The 24,267-nt window shown below is 33.8% G+C and overlaps 1 protein-coding gene and 1 long non-coding RNA gene across 5 annotated transcripts in view; one reads left to right on the forward strand and one right to left on the reverse strand.

The window, feature by feature from the left end:
• LOC119770103 (band 7 protein AGAP004871-like) overlaps positions 1 to 24,267 on the reverse strand; it is a 91,145-nt gene that overhangs the window by 40,966 nt on the left and 25,912 nt on the right. The window contains exon 1 of one of the 4 annotated variants that reach the window (XM_038264342.1): positions 21,820 to 22,393. The exons of 2 other annotated variants lie outside the window; for them this stretch is intronic. In XM_038264342.1, coding sequence (XP_038120270.1) covers positions 21,820 to 21,946 — 127 coding nt within the window. In that variant the 5' untranslated portion in view covers positions 21,947 to 22,393. Of the gene's footprint in view, positions 1 to 5,477; positions 5,650 to 21,819; positions 22,394 to 24,267 lie in introns of those variants that run through there. One more of the 4 variants, XM_038264343.1, reaches the window with a different exon arrangement.
• On the forward strand, positions 17,604 to 18,075 carry LOC119770104. Its single transcript, XR_005278663.1, has 2 exons — positions 17,604 to 17,716; positions 17,810 to 18,075. It is a non-coding gene; the product is annotated as an uncharacterized LOC119770104 (long non-coding RNA).

Consider the following 24,267-nt stretch of genomic DNA (forward strand, 5'->3'; position numbering starts at 1 on the left):
AGAATTCGCACGCAAAATCTCAAACCTGTAAACAGTGTTGCCAGTTTTATCTAGATTTTTGTGGGTTTCATAACATTCTATAAATTGCACTGCACTTCAAATAAATAAATTATCCAAAATCACAAACCACCCACCAACCCCTTACAGCTGCCTGATCTTGTCCAGATAACGAGATCGTTCCATTCCAAGGCTGAAAAAACCCCTCCGGAAAAACGAATCCAATTTAGTCGCTGCAAAACTAAACGGACCGCATCGGTCTTTGCGCAAAAATTAGTGCCACTATTAGCGGGTACACAACAAATTTGCCCCAGCGGGATTTCACCCAGTCTTGCCCATTAATTAAATATCATATTTATAAATCACGCACCAAATGAGCCATTTTGCTGTCTTCTTCTTAGATATTTGAGTTGAGAAAGTCGTTTGGTAAGTGCACAACTCTTCCTGGGTGATTTTTATGAGCAGCAATTATATTTCAAAAAGGTTTATTTCAGATTTTCCCATAGAAACTAAAAAGTTATTAATTAATCATAATTCAGTCCTCTTCGGATAGAAAAAAAAACCCTTGAAAGCACTCATAGTTTTATTTTCGCTAAAACCCGTCGATTAAGTACTCAATCATATTTTGCGCAGCGATGGAGCTCTCATATTGGAGTACGAGTCAGTTTTGCTGGTAATAATCCCCCTTCAAATGTTCATCAATTCGTTAGCAGACACTAAATTTCCTACTTGCCACATGTTATTACACTCTGAAAAAAGGTTGCTGAAAATTGCATTTTTAAGCTAAAAAGTAAAAAAAAAGAATACTTTGAAGGTTTTTTTTCCAATAAACTCGAAATAACCTCCAAATTTTTTACAGTGTAATTCTTTTCAGAAAATCACGTGTGTGTGTGTTCATGTTTTTGTAGCGTTACATAGCGAAAGCCAATGAGGATGAATGAGCGGCTATTAATATGTTCACTCCAAAATAAGCCGAGTGCTCTCGACGGAAAATCCGAAAATAACCCCCCCATTCCACTTTTCACACAGCCACTTTTACTACAGCCACTCTCTCTCTCGCGCTGTCGGAGAGCATGTTGTGATTTGAGGTAAACAAAGTACTTTGAACAGGTTGTTTGAATGTAAACATTTGCCATGGCGCTGGCTCTCACCCCGGATAACGGTCCGGACGGTCGATCTTTTTTTGAAAAGTAAACAAATTTTTGACTAACTGGGTCAAAATTGAGTTGATTTTTAATTTTAGTTAATTAACTGGAAAATAAATCAAAATCAAAGAAAACAACAAAGTTTGGCCATTTTTAAATGTTATCTTTGATCTCCAACAAAAAACTAAACCTTAATCCTTTTCAACAGTTTTCACCGACGCACCAGCAACAGAGCAAATTCGAGAGTGGAATACAAATTCGCTAACATCTCAGTAGGCCACATCGTAACCCCTGTTTAGTGTCGGGCTAAAGGAGTAAGCTCGCGAGCTCAAAGTAGGCGCTACATCAGCATGTAGTAATGATGTGGTGAGCCAAATGACTGCCAGATTATGATGTCTCGCACAAATCTGGAGACGCTGGCTGAATAAATTAACGTACAGTTCGAGGGTTTGAATTTCCCGATTTGCAACAGGTCTGGAAATGGCTGGAAAAATAAGTTAGAAATTTTAGTTATTTTTTAAATATTTTTTTTTTATCCTTAGAAGCCACTTTGCATCATAAAGCTTTTCTTACAAGTCTTCATACAATTTCCAGTTTTGCGGGTACAAGTCTTCATACAAAATTGTAATTTTCATCAAACAATATTTTCTGTTCAATTTAATAAATTTTTGGTAAAATTTATAACTTATGCCTAAAATTCTTAAATTTCATTAAGTAGTTTCCAATTTTTCTAAAAGAGAAAAAATATACTGGTTTCAAAATTTGAAATTCAAACTAAGGAGATGACTCTAGTCAGGCACAGAAGAATTTCTAGTATTGTTTATTACTAAATGGTTCCCTTCCTTAAATATTGGCTTTGAAAATAAAGGTGCGAAAAAACATATTTAAAAAAAACTCAAAATATTTGAAAATTTCGTGATATTTTAATAAACAATTCTGCAAAAGTATTTTTTTTGCAAAGTATAATTTCGTCTGTATTGTTAATTTTTGAAATCAAATGATTTTAAAATGAATGACTGTGAATAATGCATTTAACAACCATTTTCTCAAAACAATGTTGAACTCATGGCCTACTATTTCCATTTATTTTTCATGCCAGAAACATTTTGATTTCATTGGGCGGTGCAAATTGTTTTGAGCCTACAGGGTTGTTAATCGGTAAAATTATCGTCGATAATCGTTGATAACACAATACGGTATTTTTTGGAAAATTCTCAAATTTTCCATATTATTAAACGTAGCTAAATTTTGTATGTTTTTTCACTTCACTATTTTTTTTTTTGAAAAAATAAAAAAAATCTCAAAATACCGTATTTTGTCGAAAGCAAAAAAAAAAAAATTCAAACGAACCGAAATTTGTTATGCATTTTTGAATTATTAATGTAATTTTTAACATAAATTTTCACGGATAAACCGTATATTTTCGAAAGTAATCAAATTTTCAAAAATTCCTGATTGGGTGTCAAACGAAGCAAAATTTTGTATGCTTCATAAAAATTAAGCTTCGTTTGATACCATTGTTGAAATTGTAAACATTTGAGTGTTTTTCTAAAATTAACGAAATTTTGTGATTTTTAAAGTGTTTTTGCAAAAATAATTATAAATTAAGAATGCATTAAGAATAATTTGAGTACTTTCTGAAAAATACGGTATTTTGTGAATATTCGCGTTTTTTAGTGAAAAAAGTTAAATATTGTGAAAAATGATAACATAATTTGCTTCTATTGCAATTATAGAAATTTTCGAAAAAAATATGTTGTTTTGTGAAAATTTTAGTTATTTGTTACAAAAAAAAAAAAAAACAATTATAAAGTGAAAATGTATACAAAATTTCGCATCGTTTGGTATCCAAATTTGAAAAATTTGATTACGTTCGAAAATACAGTATTTGTGAAAATTTTAGTTGAAAAAAACTAATAACGTGAAAAGGGATAACAAATTTTGCTTCGTTTGATACCGATATTGCAAATTATAAGAATCTGATTACTTTAACAAAATACGGTTGTTTTGTGAAAATACGAGTTTATTTTATGAAAAAGTCTACTAATGTGAAAATTTATAAGATAGTTCGCTTTGTTTGATACCACTGTTGCAAATTATGGAAATTTTAGTATTATTTTTTAATAAATATGATATTTTGTGAATTTTTAAAGCATTTACAAAAAGGCATTTAATAGTTTTACTTCGTTTGATACCCTTGTAAATTATGAAAATTTGAGTAGGTTTCGAAAAATACGGTATTTTGTGAATATTTGCGTTTTTTATGAAAAATGTCTAATAATCTGAAAATTTCAAGACGATTGCTTCGTTTGAAACCACTATTGCAAATTTTAATTTTTTTACAAAAAAACTCTAATAAAGTGAAAATGCAAAAAAATCACGCTTCGTTTGACACCCATCTGCAAATTTTGAAAAATCTAGTATTTTCGAAAATATATGGGTCATTCCAGGTCAACTGAGTACACTTTTGGACTCGACCTTCACCGATTTGGACCAAACTTGGAGGGAACGTTCATCTATCGATAGTCAACGAGATCCCAAGTTTGGTGCTGATTGGACCATCCCTCTATTATTGGCACCGCCCTCTTTTTTGACGATTTTCTAAAAAACTTTTTTTTTCTTTTAATCATAACTTTGAAACTATTTGAGAAAAATACTTCCTAGAGGTTGCATTTTATAGAAAATTTTCCAAGAAATTTGATAAAAATTAAATTTTAATCCTTTAATGCCCACTAATATTATATTTTAACGTTTTAAGTAATAAAATTCAGTTTTGACCCATTCCTTATATTTTTATTTGTTTTATTTTATCACCATCGTGTTCCTCGGACAATTTAACATAATAATCAATGTAGACCTCCAACTAAAATGAACTATTGGCGAGATACAGCGATTTTACCGAAAATAGTTTGATTAATGTTTGATTGAAGTATAAGGAATTGGTCAAAACTGAATTTTAATACTTAAAACGTTAAATTATAATATAAGTGGGCATTTAAGGGTTAAAATTTTATTTTTATCGAATTTCTTGGACAATTTTCTATAAAATGCTTTTGCTCGAGTATTTGCAAAGTTATGATTAAAAGAAAAAAAGTTTTAAGAAAATCGTCAAAAAAGAGGGCGGTGTTAAAAATAGAGGGATGGTCCAATCAGCACCAAACTTGGGATTTCTGTTAACTATCGAAGTTTGGTCCAAATCGGTGAAGGTCGAGTCCAAAAGTGTACTCAGTCGACCTGGAATGACCCATATGGTACGGTCCAGGCTCGATTATCCGAAGGCCTCGGAAAAATTTCACTTCGAATAATCGAATCACGAAAAAAAAAAAATGTTTTTCGCTGACTTGGTTTTTATTGTTTAACTCGAATATGACCCAAAACATGGTCCAAGGTGATTCAGAATTATTAAATCCAAGATGGCGGCCAAAATGGCGTGGTTGAAATACTGAGAAAAAATATTTGATCTGATAATAAATAGGCAATCAACAACTAAAGTTTTACTAAACTGGGGTCACAAAACTTGAATTTAATGTTACAAATAAAATAAAAAAATTACGAAAAAAAACTCGATCATGATTCAATTATCCGAACTTTATCGAAACTTCGAATAATCGAGTCTGGACTGTATCTGTCAAAATTCGAGTTTTTTTTTACTGAAAAAGGTATTATTATGTTAAACCTTATAAAAGAAGTCGCATCTTTTCATATCCATATTGCAAATTATGGTAATTTTAGTATTTTCCAAAAATATATGGCATTTTGTGAAAAAAAGTATTTTAACGAAGCGCGTTTTTTTCGGAACGTCGAAATGGCGAAAAGATAGCACGACAGCATCGATTTAAAAGAAAATAATCAAAATAAGCTTTGGAAACGCACGTGAGTTTAATCATAGCTTTCTAATGTAGTCCACAAGATAAAGGTAAGCCAATGTCTCGTAAACGCGTAAATTGTTAATGATAAGGTGATATCCATGAATAAACTTCCGCTTTCTCAATTTTTGTTTCATCATTTAACGCCCTCTTTATGTCACGTTTTTACTTTGCCTTGAACTGGTAAAGTATAAACAAATAGACGAATGGAACAAATCTGGCCAAAATTGGAATGTTAATGAGTCAAAATTATACGCCCCGTGGAGTTATGTGCTTTTCTCCAAGCAATTTTCAAGAATTGCAGCAATAAAAGATTAGAAAACGATTCCCTAATTGCACGAAAAATCAAACTTGCGATAACGTATCTCTCTGTCTCGTATTTTGAACTGCATTATCTGGCCAAGGAATGACGTAAATCAAAATTTGCGATATTTTGCTTAATTTCATGACTTTTTATTGTGTAACTTACAGGTCACAGTGACGGCTGGCTCCGGATTGGTCCTAGCCCGGCTGGTGCTTGCCACTGGAGCTGTCACCACCACCGATTGGGCCGTCATCTTGAGCTCAACAAATTAAAGAACTTTCACCTCTTTTGGAAACGTCAACTGTCGCGACGCGCACTTGAAGCTACACTGAACGCGATTGTAAACAATCAGTTTGTTCCACAATGCAATGGAATGAAAACACAAATTCACCGTAATCACGAGCGATAACGGAAATTGTGAGTGAGTAACAAGATAACGTCATCACTATGGTGTAATTTGAGAAAAAAGTATTTTTTTCACTGATAAAGAGACGTACATCTTCTCTAGAAATCCGATATTTAACAATTTAATGGTCAGTTTGAATCAACTCACCACGGCGCGTTTGACAGATGCTTAATTTGTTTTGCACGCACACTACCATATATAGTAGGCAGTGTGTATTGTTGCATCTAGATGTCATTAGTTAGAGGTATTTGAAGGATTTTTCTTGATAATGCTTAACGATTTGTCTGTGGTAAAAACTGTGTGATGGGTTTGACTTACTCATTGTTGATGATAGAATTTCACTAAAATCGAGAAATAAAAAGCTTATTTGTCTGAAATCTTTTCTTGAATTATGAACAATAAATTATTAGATCTAACTGTGATTCGAAAAGCTTCTTACAATCTTCCATAAAGCCTGTATCGCCTTCGTCCCATTTTCGTTCGCAGAAGGTCTTCCATAAATTAAGATTCCTTCCAATTTAAGCCGATCATTACCGTCTCCCCATTTCGTCCAATTGAAGGACTTGAGTGTACTTAATTTCAAGCCCACATTTGTGCAAAATGTGGTCACTCAAGAAGCATTTTCTTCTCAACACACCCACACACACACAATCTCACATATATTATCACACCCTTCTGATCCTACCAGTGAGCGAGAGGAGTCGTAAACTTTGCTGGCACATCGTAAACATTTCCCATTTACATTAATTTTCCACTAATTTTCCTTTCCAAGCCGAACCCACCCGCCAGACGAAAATTGGCCACGGCAGTGTGTGCGTGTGTGTGTGTGTGTGTGGGAGGGGGTGTATTATTAAATAGCTTGGATGTGGGTGTGGTTGAGGCATTGAGAGTTAACTTAAACTGCTGAAGGCAAGATAAGAAGAAGAGAGTGAAGTAAAAAATAAAACCCACTCACTTACTGAAACACGCACATGTGAGGAACTAATTGATGGAAAGTGTTGATTTTTTGTTGTTGTCAAAAATTGGTAAATTTTAAAACTAAACGTACAATTTTTGAATTAAGATTAAAGATATAGATTCACCAGTATTTCGTCAGTGTTTTAGCAAAAGATGTGCAAGGGGGCCATCCATAAACTAAGTGAACAATTTTTTTTCGGAAATGTAATTCTTGAGCTGGATTTTTAATGTCACAGTCTGCCGTGGAAATTGTTAAAAAAAATCTTGTTGTGTGGAGAGTGATCAAAAGGGTGATATTGAAAAAAATCGACCACAGGTTAGATTAAGTTGGCAAAAATAATTAACTGTGAATATTTAGAGTAAATGAAAAGTTAATGAAAAAATCTTCATACAAAAACGTCTTCCTTAAATCTCTAATAACTCGTCAGGGGGAACTCGGATCGTTTTGCGGTCTTCGATAAAGTTGTTTGTCATCAAACTTTACAATTATCCGACACATTAAATGCCATTTTTTGGTGGATTTTTTGAATTATTGCTTTTCCCATACATTTTTGCAAGTTTTCCCATACAAACTTCAACGACCAATAGCGACCCTTAAACCTTAAGAGCGAGTTTTTCACCAATGTGTAACAGGTCGTATCGAGGTGCTCCGATTTGGATGAAACTTTCAGCGTTTGTGTGTCTATACATGAGATGAACTCTGGCCAAATATGAGCCCTCTACGACAAAGGGAAGTGGGGTAAAACGGGCATTTAAGTTTGAGGTCCAAAAAACATGAAAAATCTTAAAATTGCTCGCAATTCCGTAAAACTTCATCAATTCCAACTCTCTTAGATGCATTAGAAAGGTCTTTTGAAGCACTTCAAAATGAGCCATAGAGCCAGGATTGGTTTAACTTTTTCTCATAGCTTTTGCAAATTACTGTTAAAAATTGATTTTTTTAAAACCTCAATATCTTTTTGCAACAGCCTCCAACACCCATACTCCCATAGGTCAAAAGATGGGTAATTTCATGGACTATAAGCCTACGGTATTAAATATTTGGCCAATCGCAGTTTTTCTCATAGTTTTTCGATTTTTTTCAGTATTTCGGCTGTAACTCAAAAATTACATTGAAAAGGTAGGGGAGTTTGGGGTAATATGGACAGTGGGGGTAATTTGGACACCCCTTTAAAAATCACGTTTTCTTCGGATATAAAGTGAAAACGGCAATTTAAGTGATAAGGCTAGTACTAGTAATGGCCTAGGAGTATGGACAAACCAAAAAAGTTGGAATAGGTTAAGTAGTTTTGGTATAATGTGTAAAAGTTTCCAAAGGCCGGTTGGCACTGCCTTAAATTCTAATATTTGAAGGTTAGGAAATAAGGTTTTGCAGGGTTATATGGCAAAAAAGTGGACATTTTTGTTTAAGGGGTTGCTTGGACGATGCCTGAGATATGTACGCACAAAAATTGTGCATTTTATCCATTTTATCATCAAAAATCGCAATTTATGATAGAATATGCTATGGGGGTAATTTGGACATGGCTTGTGGGGTAATTTGGACATACCTGAAAGTCTACCTGTCAGGCAACAAAAAGTAACTTTCATGGTTGGATGAGTTTTTAAAGGGATTTAGATAAATTTAGTGGGATTTAATATGTCAAAACAATCAAAAATGAATGTGAGCAATAAGAACTTTCACAAAACCCCTATTTTTTAATTTAGATAAATTTATTCCAATATTCGAATTGATGAAAATCTGATTACTGTACATTTGGCGTTCAACAAGATTCTAATGTTGATTGCTTTAAATTAACTTCTTTGACATTTCTAATTTCTATGCTGGTTTACAATAATATTTAAATTTGAAGGGCTACAGAATGTAAAAATTAAAAAATGATATTTTCAGGCTAATAAATTCTATATAAAGATTGATTTATATAAACATAAATGATACCTTAATCACTAAAAACAAGTATAGTGTGCCTGATCCAGCATCAATGTTTAAATCATTTCAGTATTAATGATTAAATTATGTATACTACACTGAACTATTTGTTATCTTCCTATTGAATTAAAGTTCTATCACAAAATCATTATTTAAACCATTGATGAAATATTGTGAGCAACACTTCAAAATATAAAGCAATTACAAAACCAGGTTGAAGGATAAAAAACATGCTCAAAAAATCAAATGTTAAACTTATTCTTCAACATGTGTCCAAATTACCCCACAAAAGGTGTTCATATTACCCCACAAGGTATGTCCATATTACCCCACAAGGCATGTCCAAATTACCCCACAAGGCATGTCCAAATTACCCCATAGGGGTGTTCATATTACCCCCACACAAAAATGTGGGGGTAATTTGAACACCTTTAACTTTTGCGATAAAAATGGGGTTTTCATCAAAATTTATCGAAATGAATGACATTTTTCCATCAAATATGGTCTCTTTTATCCTCTGTTGTCATCCACATTCCTTTAAAATATCCATACAGCCCGTAACAGAGCAATTTCCTTAGGGTGTCCAAATTACCCCACACTCCCCTACATATGTTATTACAGATTCGGAAAGTACATTAAATTTCCTATAAGAAACAATGTTGAAACATTATTTAAAGCAAATATTCTATTTTTGAGAGGGGGATATGTAGCGTGACGTTGCAAAGCGTGACTTTTTCTCAATCCTGACCCAATTCATGTTTCGCCACTAACTCTGCTCTGTTAAACGGCAAATATGGAGTTCTTCTTCCATTTTTAGTGTAAAATTGGCCAACGAATCGAATGCAATCATTAGTTTTTCGAAAAAATTAAACCTCGATTTTGAAAGACCACTTACATTTCGTGACGTTGCAACGCTCGTTTTTGAAAATAGGGTTTTTCGTTGCGTTGCAACGTCACGAAATTAAAGTTTCAAAATAAGTCATAGTTTTTGTCAGTTCCCGAGCAGACGGAAATAACTTGGGAATAACGTTTTTTTGTAATTTGAAAATACTAGCCCAATAACAGTATACGTTATTTATAACAAAATTTGGTATGATTTTTTTGTTATTGGATTGTTATTGTAATAACTAGGGTTAGTGAAATTTCACGATTTCGCGGACAGTGTGAAATCCGTGAAATTTGGCTTTTTCCGCGAAATCCCGTGAAATTTTATGTTTATGTGAAACTGTAACGATTTTTTCTCAAAATGATTTATCTAACTCAAATAGGAATAAACATAATCTTTTGAACGCCTGTAGAATTAAGTGAGTGAATTTCCTTGTTCAATTACTAACATAGGGTTAGTGATTTTTGACGATTTCGTGGACGGCATGAAATTCGTGAAATTTATCAATTTTCTCAAATCGTGTTTGTTTTTTTTTCAAAATAACAACATTGTAAATATTTCATCCATAAATACTCTTTAAGTAAATTTTATTAGTTTTCAATTGAATAGTTTGATAAGAACCATTTGAAGAATTGTTCAGATTTTTCAGTGTTTTTAGAAACTTACTAAGTTTAGTAATATTTGTATTCGCTGTAATAACAAGTTTACTGCTATTTTATTTGAAAGGTATTGTTTCAAAATAAATTAAAAGAATCATGATTTGTATTATTAAAAATAAAATGAAAGCTTTGAAATTTTTTTTAAGCTTAACAGATTTTTTCTAAGTCCTGTTAAAGTTAAAAAAAAATAGCGACCTTTTTTCATGTTCATTTTGTATAACAATTTTGATTTCGTTACAAACTATATTATTTTCAACTTTTGAGTAAAATTTAAATTTTGAAAAAGGATATGAAAACTTTTTTAAAAAAATGCAGGACAAGATGGTTAAATCTTGCTTTGATATGAAATTCAATAAAATGAAGCAAATCAGCGAAAACTTTTTAACTTTATAAGTCGAATAATTAAAAAAAAAAGCTGTTCAATAAATGAGAATACGCATGCCTTACAGTTTATTTCAAAATATATTTGGAGCTCATCCATAAACTAAGTGGAATCTTTTTTGAAACCCAGGAGATTTTTTTTGTGTCACGTTCAAATTTATGAAAGATTTTTTTGTTTATTGAAGAATAATATATAATGAAGCATGAAAAGTAGTTTATGTGATTTAAACATTAGATTTTCAGAGTTATTTTAACATTTTTCACGTTCCGCGAAATTTGCGTGAATATTTGTGTTTTGAAATTGAGGTCCCCGTGAAATTTGCAATTTTCGAGCGTGAAAAATCACTAAGCCTAGTAATAACAGACTAATAACATTTTGAGTTATTCTTCGAACAAATCTTTGTTATTATTTTTTGTTATTTTAACAACTAATCCGATCATCCCAAAAACATTTGGAGATATTCTTCCATAAACATAACATAAACATAACATAACATAACTGTTATTATACCCTTATGCAAAAATGGATATATCAAGAAGGTTCCATAACAGTTTTTGTTATTTTAACAGTATTTGTTATTGAAATGGCATGAATTTTGTTATTACCGTCTGCCCGGGTTTAAACAACTGTAGGTTAAGATTTTATAATAAGACATCAATATACAGTACAAGGATATGTGAATTGATTGGCCCGCCTACGTAAGACCCCCCCCCCCCTCCCCCTATACCGCTTCAGAAGCAGTACGATTTACGAAGTTTTTCAAAGCGTTTTCAAAGTAAAAATAAATTTGTTGTATTGTTCCATTATCACGAAGGACACCCCCACTCTCCCCTCCTCTATCCATGTAATGGGACGTCCATGCATTACGTAAAGGCGTTATATCAAGGGGTTCGAGGATTTATACAAAAAAAAATGTATCGGAAATGTGTTACCAGTGGGTGGAGGGGGTCTAAAAATATAAATGTTTTGTTACGTAATGCAAGTACGCTCCCTTTATATTTTAATGGATTTGGGCAATTTACAAAACACGTGGAAGTTTTAGAAGGGAGGTAAGGAGCTTCAAGTTTTCAGGAGGGCTGAAATTTATAAATAAAGTGCTCATAAACAAACGATGGCCCCTAAGGGGTGATCTGTAAACAACGTAACTTATTTGGTTGACTTTTATGCTTTTTAAATTAAATTTGAGGAAATAATAAAACCCTTTACCTGCGCAACATAACATTTTTAATTGCAAACATCTAAACGTTGCATACAACAAATTTAGGTAAGGGTTCGTCCAACAACAAAGTGACAAAAGTTTGTAAAAAAAATTGAATCACGTGATTTTTATTGTTTAGTGAATTTTACTGTAATTTGGCCTACATTAAGGGTGTGAGATAAAAAAAATCGTTGCGTTGTATTAGAATGAACACTCACGTAAACCAGTTTATCATAAAGGGGTCATCCAGTAACCACGTGATTATTTTTTGGAAAGTTTTAGAATTTTCCCCCCTTGTGAACATCGGTCTACTTTTATTTACTCAACAAGTTTTATAAAATACCTACTTTTTTCGAGTTGCTACAAACCTAAGTGACGGAATTTGTGAATGATCCATGTACAATTTTTCGATAAATAGGCTCGGAAACATTATATAAAACATTAATAATATTTATTATCCTTTGATCTCCAACAATCAACTACGCATTCACCTTTTTTGCCATGTGACCAATATGATTTAAAATTTCGTGACGTTGCAACGCAAACTTAAACCTGTTGTAACTTTGGATCAAGACAACCAATTTAGTCGCTCTAGGTTGCATTTGAAAGCTCTTTCCAAGTACATAGAGCATCCGAAATATCAAAATGATTGAATGTTAAGTTTTCTTTTGGCATAAACAACTGTCCCTTTTTCGTGACGTTGCAACGCAATAAAATGGTAAACTTACACTAGTTTGGAAAAATACTTAACATAAGATAAACTGCAAATCCATGACATTTCCGTTTAGTACATCTAAAAACCTACAAAATGCAATCAAAAGAATAATTTTTGGATTTTATTTCGCTGAAAACCAGGAGTTTTTAGAAAAATGTTTTAAAACGATGATTTCATCAGGAATTGTTGCATAACTTAACCAGCTTGTACATAATGATATTCAAATGATCAATTAATGAAAATAATGATTTTTGAAGCTTCAAGTAGTCTAGAATCGAGGGAAAATATCCAATTAGCTCATACACGCTATTCAAAATTTCACCCTAAGGTGTACATTGCCGGAGAATGTGTCAATACCCGAGCATGGGTAAATAACAAGGGAAATGCGTAATAATACCTTTCTCTGGTATCAATACCAAATTTTGATATTCTTGGACCCTTTAAAATTTGTCTTAAGGATTATGCAAGAGCAAAATGTTGTATCATACCAATTTAAGGTATTGTTTTGATATTGCAGAATTTGTCAATGATCGAACATCACATTTTGGTATTCTTTTGGTATTGCAGTATTTTATCAAATTCCTCTGCAACTATGGGAAAATTTTGACCAATTTTGACAAAATAATTGATTTTGCGCTATAATGATGTCTCAAAGCGAATGCTTTCATTCAAAACCGGAAATTTCAAACTAGATTTTAAACATTTTTGATATACCCCCTATAGAAATGACTTGAAATTGTGGAAAATTTTCTAAGTCAGGATGGCACATTTTGGTATTATTTGAATATTGAAAGCTTTCATCAATTTTCTCTGAAACTATGGGAAATTTGTTAAAAAAAATTTACGAGTTAATTAATTTTGCGCTTAAATAACTTGAAACCCGAAAATGTTAAAGATGATTTTAAAAATTAGTGTGATATACCCACTAATATTTTTTCAAAAACGTTGAAATATCTCTAAGCCGGGATAACCAAATACTTTGAAAAACGAGTCAATCGACAGATTAATGAATTTTGGTGAATTTCAATTCAGTTTCATTTTAATAATACTTATTTTTCAATCTTGTTATTTTTCAGAAGCTTCAAGAGCTTCAAGCACAGGCCGTTCAACAATGACAAGTGCATTCGGTGTGGTGAAGAATATCACTAATAACAACATGGAATCATCAGGTGAGTAGATTTGGCTGTTGCATATGAATAATTTCCGTTTTTCACTAACTGCAACTGCTGCACTAAAAATGGTATGAAAATACCAAATTTTGGTATTACTTGTTCAAATACCAGCGACTATAATGTGCTCTTAGTTGCCCAGTAATAGATGGTAAAATACCATGAAATCATACCAAAATCATGTATGTGAAATACCACAGAAATACCAAAATATGATTTTCCAAGGGCGCGGGAATACCTAAAAATAAAACCATGGCAATACCAAGTTTTGGTATTCAAGCAATGTTCAAAAATCCAGAAGACCTCAACTTGGTATTGAAATGGTTTTATTTTGAGGTATTATTTTACCCTTGGAATAACATGGTTTGGTATTGTTGTGCCCTTACACATACAAGATTTTGGTATGATTTCATGGTATTTTACCATCTATTACTGGGCAACCAAGGGCACATTTTGGTCGCTGTTATTTGCCCAAGTAATACCAAAATTTGGTATTCCCGTGTTATTTACCCCTGCTCGGGTAGATTTGCAATTTTATTGCTTAGTTTACAAAATCTTAAATCCTATCAATACTTGAACCAAAATTTATTTTAAATGGTAATTGTCATGCAAATTTGCTACATTTTCTGAATAATACTTTTGACAGACAGTTTATTTCATTGGAAACCTTCCCAGTCAATTTCGCTTAAGACATTTTTTGATTTTGTTTCACTCATTGTTGTACGCCTCAACCTTGTTTTAAAAATCAGAGACAAACTTAAATTCTCTCAAACATGACTGAAACCTCCCCACCACAAATAACTTCGAAAGCCATAAAATAATATCCTTTTCATCGCCCCACCTCCCAGCCCTCAATTTGTCCTCAAAGTCAATTGTACTTCACTGTCTGAGACAGTGCCCCCACCCTCCCCATTTCGTTGTACCAGGGGGTGGGGTGGGTCCATGACATGGCGTTGAAGCATAACCTCGTTAGCCACCCAGCAGCAGCACCACAACCAGCAAAAAGGAACAGGAGGGTGCTGGTGGGCGTCAAGTGAAGGCATGTTGTCTGATTGGAAAACCCGGTTGTGGTTTGTCGAGTCAATAACATTTTCCCGTGTGTGTGTGTGTGTCTGAGGATGGGGAGAGGAGACTGGGAGGGAGGGGGTGGTGAGAGAACATTGGAAAATTATAGTCCATTAAATTGCTCAATTTTGAACGCCTCCCTCGTGCCGGAGCGTATTGTCGAGGTGTTGTGACTGTAATTTACGTGATTTTGTGCGTGAAAAGTGATTGCGAGTGCGGTTGATGAATTCAAGTTGAATTGAACGATCTGATAAATGTCATATCAACTGATTTCACTCTTTAAATTTAAATAAATAAACACCTTAAATCTTTTTTTCTATTGTTTTAAAAGTAGTATTCAAAATTATTAAAAGAAATAATAATCCAATACCATTTTTTTCTCGTAAGAGGGTAAAAATTTGCATACATACATACATACGTTGCTATGAAGTTGTTTGTTTACCTTTGATATGGAAAATTCCAAAGTTAAGTACAATTTTTTAAGCAAAGTCATTGTAGATAGGCCATAAGCGGGACACATTAAACGTTTACACACAGAGAACAGAGGGCTTTTGTTAATTTGATTTGGTTAACCGCCGTGGAATTTCTTGAAATAATTCGAACTGTCAAAAATCCACCAAAGCATCTACCACATTGATCGCAATAAAATCTGTGGTAGAAAAGTATCAACCGGTAGATGCTTTGGTGGATTTTTGACAGTTCGATTTTTTTCAAGAAAATCCACCGCGGTTAACCAAATTAAATTAACAAAAGCCCTCAGATGTACAACTTAAATGGGAAAGTTGTGTAAAAACTAACTTAATCCACCTATGTGATTGATGCCTTCCTCACTTTTTACCAAAAATGGGTATAAGAGTGGTTTCATCATTTTTTTAGATCCAGAAAAAAAGAACACAATGTACACGCAAACTTGGCGCTTATCAGACCGATCTCTGATAATCGTCTATCAGAGATTCTCTGATAAACTTTTTGGTTTGAGTTCATCCAAGAAAACAACTTTAACGCACACATGAGCACAATATTGTATCGTACACGAGAATTCACCTCGAATTCATCCAAAGATCGTTGCGCCCCTAGTGGCGGATATCGGCATAAGCCGTCATCTCAGACGGGGAGCATTCAGCGATTATGTGAAAAGGGGCATGCAAAAATTACGATACCCAATTAATTATTTGATAAATTTAGCAAAACTGTTTTTAGATTGTTTAATTGTTTAATTGTTTAATTGTTTAATTGTTTAATTGTTTAATTGTTTAATTGTTTAATTGTTAAATTGTTTAATTGTTTAATTGTTTAATTGTTTAATTGTTTAATTGTTTAATTGTTTAATTGTTTAATTGCTTAATTGTTTAATTGTTTAATTGTTTAATTGTTTAATTGTTTAATTGTTTAATTGTTTAATTGTTTAATTGTTTGATTGTTTAATTGTTTAATTGTTTAATTCTTTAATTGTTTAATTGTTTAATTGTTTAATTGTTTAATTGTTTAATTGTTTAATTGTTTAATTGTTTAATTGTTTAATTGTTTAATTGTTTAATTGTTTAATTGTTTAATTGTTTAATTGTTTAATTGTTTAATTGTTTAATTGTTTAATTGTTTAATTGTTTAATTGTTTAATTGTTTAATTGTTTAATTGTTTAATTGTTTAATTGTTTAATTGTTTAATTGTTTAATTGTTTAATTGTTTAATTGTTTAATTGTTTAATTGTTTAATTGTTTAATTGTTTAATTGTTTAATTGTTTAATTGTTTAATTGTTTAATTGTTTAATTGTTTAATTGTTTAATTGTTTAATTGTTTAATTGTTTAATTGTTTAATTGTTTAATTGTTTAATTGTTTGACAATTTTCGATTTGACAATTTTACAATTTTACAATTTGGCAATTTGACAATTTGACAATTTGACAATTTGACAATTTAACAATTTGACAATTTGACAATTTGACAATTTGACAATTTGACAATTTGACAATTTGACAATTTGACAATTTGACAATTTGACAATTTGACAATTTGACAATTTGACAATTTGACAATTTGACAATTTGACAATTTGACAATTTGACAATTTGACAATTTGACAATTTGACAATTTGACAATTTGACAATTTGACAATTTGACAATTTGACAATTTGACAATTTGACAATTTGACAATTTGACAATTTGACAATTTGACAATTTGACAATTTGACAATTTGACAATTTGACAATTTGACAATTTGACAATTTGACAATTTGACAATTTGACAATTTGACAATTTGACAATTTGACAATTTGACAATTTGACAATTTGACAATTTGACAATTTGACAATTTGACAATTTGACAATTTGACAATTTGACAATTTGACAATTTGACAATTTGACAATTTGACAATTTGACAATTTGACAATTTGACAATTTGACAATTTGACAATTTGACAATTTGACAATTTGACAATTTGACAATTTGACAATTTGACAATTTGACAATTTGACAATTTGACAATTTGACAATTTGACAATTTGACAATTTGACAATTTGACAATTTGACAATTTGACATTTTGACATTTTGACATTTTGACATTTTGACATTTTGACATTTTGACATTTTGACATTTTGGCAATTTACCCAAAATTTATTTTTTTCATTTATATAAACATTTCAGTATTCTAATATTTTATTATTTTAACGTGTTACTCTGTGGTGTTACTACGTACATATATCTGAATTTTATTTTTTATACAGTTCCACCAAACAACCCAAACACCTAAAAAGCAAAACAAAATTGGTGTTTGAACCATATATATTAACTCTAGATTCCTATTAAGATTTGTTAAATTTTTATTTTATTTTAATTACATATTTAAATATGTAGTATATGAACGACCCTTCAAGGCAGTCATTCTTCGTCATATTGGTATAGCCCCCTGTCAAACACTCGGAAAGCAACGCCTGCTTTCTGCTTCATTGTTCGAGCTTTGGTCAACTTTGGTTGAAAGTGAATGGAAAAATAGGAAAAATCTCAAATTCTGAGAAATTGTTTGGAAAAGTAAGTAATTAAATCAAAAAAAAAAAAAAAAACACTGTCCACGCAGTGAATTTAGTGAACTGTTATCAAAAGTGTATTTTTTCTCTGCTGCAGATGATTGTCGAAGGATGCCTCCACCGGACAAAAATGTCTCCAAACCACATGAGACGGAGACAAATGAAAGTCTGCATCGAGTCTGCTGGTTTTGATTCCTGTGCAGAACGGTTCCATTCCGGATAGATGACCAAAAGGACGTTGGTTCCAGGATGGATTATGCTACCACTAAAAGAAACATGCAGCTTTGACGGGATGGTTTCAGTTATGCCGACAAAGAGTGTTTAAAATTGCCTGGCCAAATATAAGCTTGTTTTTGAATGTTTGATTAAGATCTTGTTGAATAAAAATTTTGAAAAACATGTCATTTTTCTTTTCATCAAAAACCAAGGGAGAAAATGATAACGCGTGTGTGTGTGCGTGTGTTTTTCAGGCCAGCGCTGCCCAAGCGGTGGTATTTGGAACTAAAGTTCATTCTTCGCGTACACCAACACAATCAAGAAACGCGGCGAACGGGAGTGCACAATACATGGACAGAAACGTCAAAACTGGGTCAAATGAATTTGACTGATTTTGACGGAGATTTCTGATAAAGATTTGACGGAGAATTCTCTGATAGAGACGCTCTATCAGAGAATTTCTGATAAATTTGCGGAGAATTTTGGTAGATTTGACCGAAGTCTGGTTTGCGTGTATAACTTATGTGGTCATAACTCGAGACAGGGTTGCCAGTTTTTCAATAATTTGGACTCATTGGAAAGGCCTTTCAATTACCTAACCAACGATGGGTCGGATGATGGATCCGGACATAGTTTACATACATTTAAGTGAGATCCGGCTTCAAAAAAGTACATAAATATCACTTAAGTGGTCATAACTAGAGACAGGGTTGCCAGATCTTCAATGTCTTGGACTCATTGGAAAGGCCTTTCAATTAACTAACCAACGATGGGTCGGATGATGGATCCAGACATAGTTTACATACATTTAAGTGAGATCCGGCTTCAAAAAAGTACATAAATATCACTTAAGTGGTCATAACTCGAGACAGGGTTGCCAGATCTTCAATGTCTTGGACTCAAAGGAAAGGCCTTTCGATTACCTAATCAACGATGGGTGGGATGGTGGATCCGGACATCGTTTACATGCATATAATTGAGATCCGGGTATTTGTGAAAACACATTTTTATACATAACTTTTGAACTACTTATCAAAACTTCAAAACCATTCAATAGCGATGTATGGGACCCTAAACCAAGTCGAATGCAACTGGTTCGATTAAAATCGGTTCAGCCAGTGCTGAGAAAACTCAGTGAGAATTTTGGTCACATACATACTTACACACACACATACACACACAGACATTTGTTCAGTTTTCGATTCTGAGTAGATATGTATACATGAAGGTGGGTCTTCGAGCTTTTAATAAAAAGTTCATTTTTAGAGCAGGATTATAGCCTTACCTCAGTGAGGAAGGCAAAACCGTTACGAACTATTTAAATTTGATTTGTGAAGCATCCGCTAGAGACGCCACTGTTGTCCCCGATGCGACCAATTTGACAGATGTTTTTGACTGTTATCGTTTGTAAACGTCAAGGCCAAAGTAGAAGCAAAAAGAAGACTGAGTTGAAAAAATGGGCCGTAGGTGTGTGAATTTGCGGGTTGTCGGAACGTTTCCGGCCTGTTCCCAGAGCGAAGAACTTATCATGACTTTCCGAAGGACGCTGCTCTGTAAGCATTCTTGAAGATAGCGGAAACATCACATTTCAGAATGATTTTTTATGATTTTAATTTTATCTTTTTCAACAGCTGTCGCCGGTGGGTGGCCAACTGTGGGAATCCGGAAGTTGACGGCTGTGTTTCAAAAGTTTGGACAGACCGGTTTGAAACAGCGAAAAGTTTGTTCAGACCACTTTTCGGAAAACGAGCTGACAAATGGATTGGCCAGGAGGTAAATAAAGTGTGAGAAAAAACGATTCATCAAATAATTTTCGAACAACAAATTTAGACCGGTTCCAGGTGCTGTGCCGAGGTCTCGAATCCAGGTAGCCAGCGGCCAATTTTTGTCAAACGATGACTGCAGGAGTGGTGAACCGCCCGACAAACCTAGTTTTCAGCCACAAATTCGTCTTCTTCAAAGCGACAGATCAAGCGGTGTCCGCGATGATCAAGGATCAAGTGGTGTACGCGACGAACAAGATCTACTTACAGAGACGGACCAGATGGTCAGCTGGACCTATCTGCCCCATAACACCAACGAGTCGATCGGAATGCCAGATGAGATCATCGAGCTACTCGAATCATCCGACGACGCTCCCACACATCATCTAGTTCAGTGCCTCGAGGACGCTACATCACGGAAGTCAGCAGGATCGATCACGATCTGCTTCTCAGCACCTGCCTTGAAATCCCTTCGTTTTGACCGTGTATTATGCAGGTTTGCCGATGTGGAACTGGTTTTTCATGTCGAACAGCTAACTATACGGTAAGGAATAGATCTTTTTTGGCCATCTCCTCTTCGGTAGCCTGTAACGATAACAACTTGCCAGCGCACTGCACCACAACACTGCTCATCTGGTGACCGGGTCTTCGAAATCCACTGCTGGTTAGGTTTTTAAAGTTTGTTCACCTGTAAAAAGAATCACTCAGCCGCAATATTCTTTAATTTTACAATTTGCTGTGGCTTACCAACATTGGCAACTTCCCCAGCTGCAGTATAAATGCTTGTTAACGAAACAAATAAGTGAGTTGATCTAGTTTTAATTCTTAGAATTATTTTTTCTCTTTAAAACGAATCACGAATCGCAGGCTATGTTTATGTTTACATTTCTGATTTGACATTTCATCACCAGCTTCGCTGACCTCGCCTCCCCTGTAGAAATGTACGGCCGCAGGTACGGCCGATGCGGGGCTGATGGTCGTAAAATATTTTTCACTGGGCAGACATGCGGAACTATGCGGATCTTTTACACCCTAGCTCTTTGTAACGTATTTTGGTTTGAATTTTTACACAGCTTTTTCAATGGATTTTCCTATGTGTTATACATCTTTTCTCTGTGATTGCAATTAAATTTAATTTATTTTTTGAAATTCTGATTTTTTTTTTTTGAAGAAAACAAATATTTACAACTATTACAGAATTCAACCTTAGTCAAACTTGAACGTATTTTTTTTAATATTTCCAAAAATGTTTGATGAAAGTTTTGACGATATTTGCTAGTTTCACGCACATTGAAACGTGTGAAATTGTTTTAATTATAAAATTGTTTGAACAAATTATTCGTATTCAAAAGAGGGGATCAAAATATTGATGAATCATAAGTTTTTTATAAACATAAATTAAAAAAAAATAGCATATAAAAGTTTAAAATAATCCTTAATTTTGAAAAAGTATAAAACCACTTTACAAGTGGTCAACGGGCCATTTTACATGATCATTCAAAATGGGTCCGCGGGCCATACTTTGGTCACCCCTGCTGTAGAGCGAATAATTTGATGTGCTTATAAAAAAATAAAATTTTGCTAATTTTCAATTGTTTTCAGAAATTTTTGATTTGAAGTCTTATTTCAATAGAAGATCAGTTTGAAATGTAGTTATTTTCTTATTTTCGAAAATCTCAATCAAGTTCAAGATAATCCGTTAAAAATGGAAGTTATGGAAACGTTCACAAGTCACAAAAAACTTGTCGCAATCAATTTTAAATTAATTTAAAACAACCAACCCCAATCTAAACAATCGCCGAATTCTAGTTCATCTTCAAACGCCGCATCTCCCCCGGTACTAATCAATCACACCAACACCCGCGTTCACTGAAAAACACGGTTTAAAATTTCACACCACATTCGAGGAACGTAGTTTCTCAACACAGAAAAAAAAAGACAAAAACAAATCACGGCATCAAGTTCGGCCACGTGTGATTTTCAGTGTTTTTTTTTGTCGAAAAAAAAAATTCCCCTTTCTTTCGCGCTTAGACAACAAAAACCATCAATCACAGAATCCCGCGTGAACTCCGAGACAGTTTTACAACGGGGCCTAGTAGGCGGCGTGGGCGGCTTGGATTCTACGTACGATTCTGTTTGGACTTCCACCGGGGCAGCTCGAACGATTGCTGGTGGGGTTGACGAAGCTGCTGATGCTGGGGCTGCTGCTGCTGCGCCTGCAACGGCTGGTGCTGGGGGTGATGCTGGTTGTGCATGGCCTACTACGACTACTAAGACTACGGTTACGACTACTAACGGCTACTACGACTAACACTAACGCGACACAACCGTGACCCAGGTCACTTGGATTTGCTTCAGAGCTGTCAGGGAATCGCCATGCATCAATATTGCTAACTAAAAGCCGTTCTCGTGTCGATTTGCGGCTTCTTCGACGATTGTAAACACACACACACGCGTCCGCTCGCGCTCACTTCACAACGACAACAAAGGAGGCGGACAAAACAATGGCGCTGCTCTTCCGCGCCCGGTTTCGCAGCGTTCCGACGTGATACTGAGCGGAGGTCGACTTTTTTGTCGGTGGTCCACCCCACGGAGAGTGTGTCTCGGGGCTAGAATTTTGTAACAACCGACGGCCACGACGCCGCCAGACGACGAGAAGCGAAAACACCACGAGACAAAAGCGCCTGCTACGACGACGACTACTACTACGAACAACAAACAGTCCGCACCACCCGGCCTCCCCTGTCATGGCTTGCGCTACTATCACTGGGTGCCATCTCTCTCTCTCTCGCGCGCGCTGTCTCTCTCTCTCTCGGGGTTGGACCAAACAAGATTCGTCCGTTTTCGTCCGGTTCTTGCCACTCTATTTGGCCAGACTGGTAGTAGTCGATGATACACTCAAAACAATAGAGTGGAGACAAAATGGCGCCACGCTGGGAAGGAGCGCGCGTCAGTTGATTGGCGAAGATGGCCGAAGTGATAACGGCGGCGGGCTGAACCAAAAAGGTGGAAGCGCACGGTTGATCAAGGCTTTTAGCGGAGAGAGGGAAGCGATCAGGTGAAAGGGGGTTGGTTTGATTTTCACTGAAAGTGTAATTAATCTAAATTACGAAATTTGTCTGTGCTGTTGATGAGAAACTAGTGCTTGAATTTATCAAAAAATGAGAAATTAATTAAATACATTATCTTTAGATAAAGTTTAAGCAATAGTTTTTCATGAAAAGCACTGAAAAAATCATGATTATGGGAAAAAAATCATTTTTTCTTCTGAAAATGGTTTCAAATTCTTAAAAACTTTGTTCACATATTTAAATAGATTTGCGTTTTTTCGTTAGCATATTTTTTTAGTAATTTCTTTTAGATTTATAGACTTTTTCTTTATTGAATTTGACATCTAGGTGTGAAACTAAGGTTTTCTTTCAAGTGTTTAACAAAAATTGCCCAAAATTTTACCCAAGAAATGTATGTCAAATTCCAAGCATCCAGTCTGCCAATTAATTACTCAAATTGCAATGTTTTTTTAATTGTCCACTCGATAGTTCTTTGAAAAATTAAACAATAAATTAAACAAAAAAACATGAACAATAAAGAGAAGAACTGGATTTTTTTCGTAGTTTCAAATTGTGTTATTTTAATTTTGTGAATTATTACAAAAAAGAGCGGAAAATTTACGTATTTCCTAAAAAATTAACTTTGAGGGGACAATCTAGTAAAAAATGACTTGCCATGGTTCAAGATATTTTGTAAACTTCAACTTTTAAGGATAAAAAGTCCAATAAAATAATCGGATTTTTTCCGTGTACCTTTCATAAGGAACGTATACACAATGTTTCTTCCGAATAAAAAAAAATCTAAAAAATTAAAATTGAATGTGAATCGCAGCAAAATTTCAATATGTTTCGCTTAGAGCGTCCAATTTCCCGGGGTTACAAAATTCCTGGGAAACGGGAAATTTTTAACAAATTTCCCGGGAAATCCCGGGAATTCCCGGGAAATTTTAAATTTATCGTAAATTGATTTTGCTTCTGATTGATATTTTGCAACAAAATTGTATAGAACTGCAACTTTAATCTTCAAAATGAGTGTAGGGGTCAATTGCAACAAAATTGTATAGAACTGCAACTTTAATCTTCAAAATGAGTGTAGGGGTCAATTAATGGCTTGACTGCTTATAAAAATCATACAACTTTGTAAAAAAAATCTTATTTTATTTATCAATTGATTTTTTTTTTGTTAAGAAGTATTATTTTTTAAATAAAATATTGAATCAGCGAGTAAAACCCATGCTTCTTAACCATAAAAATGTTTTAAATTTGTCTCTGTTACCATTTCAAAGAAATATGTTTAGGCCGATGCAAATATTAAAAAAAGTTTTTGTCCCTCGGCCCTGGCCGAGGTCAAGGGGGGGGGCAAAAAAATAAAAAAATATAAAAATTTAAATAACAAGCCATAATCTTCACATTTAAATGAAAAAAGTGTTTTAAAATGCATTTTACACTAGTTCAGTTGTTTTGCAATCATTAGTTTTCAAAAAATCTAAGATCTCACAAAAACAAAAATTGTATCGAAAAAAAAA

This window comes from Culex quinquefasciatus, chromosome 3, assembly GCF_015732765.1.
Source record: "Culex quinquefasciatus strain JHB chromosome 3, VPISU_Cqui_1.0_pri_paternal, whole genome shotgun sequence".
In the NCBI taxonomy this organism is placed as follows: domain Eukaryota; kingdom Metazoa; phylum Arthropoda; class Insecta; order Diptera; family Culicidae; genus Culex; species Culex quinquefasciatus.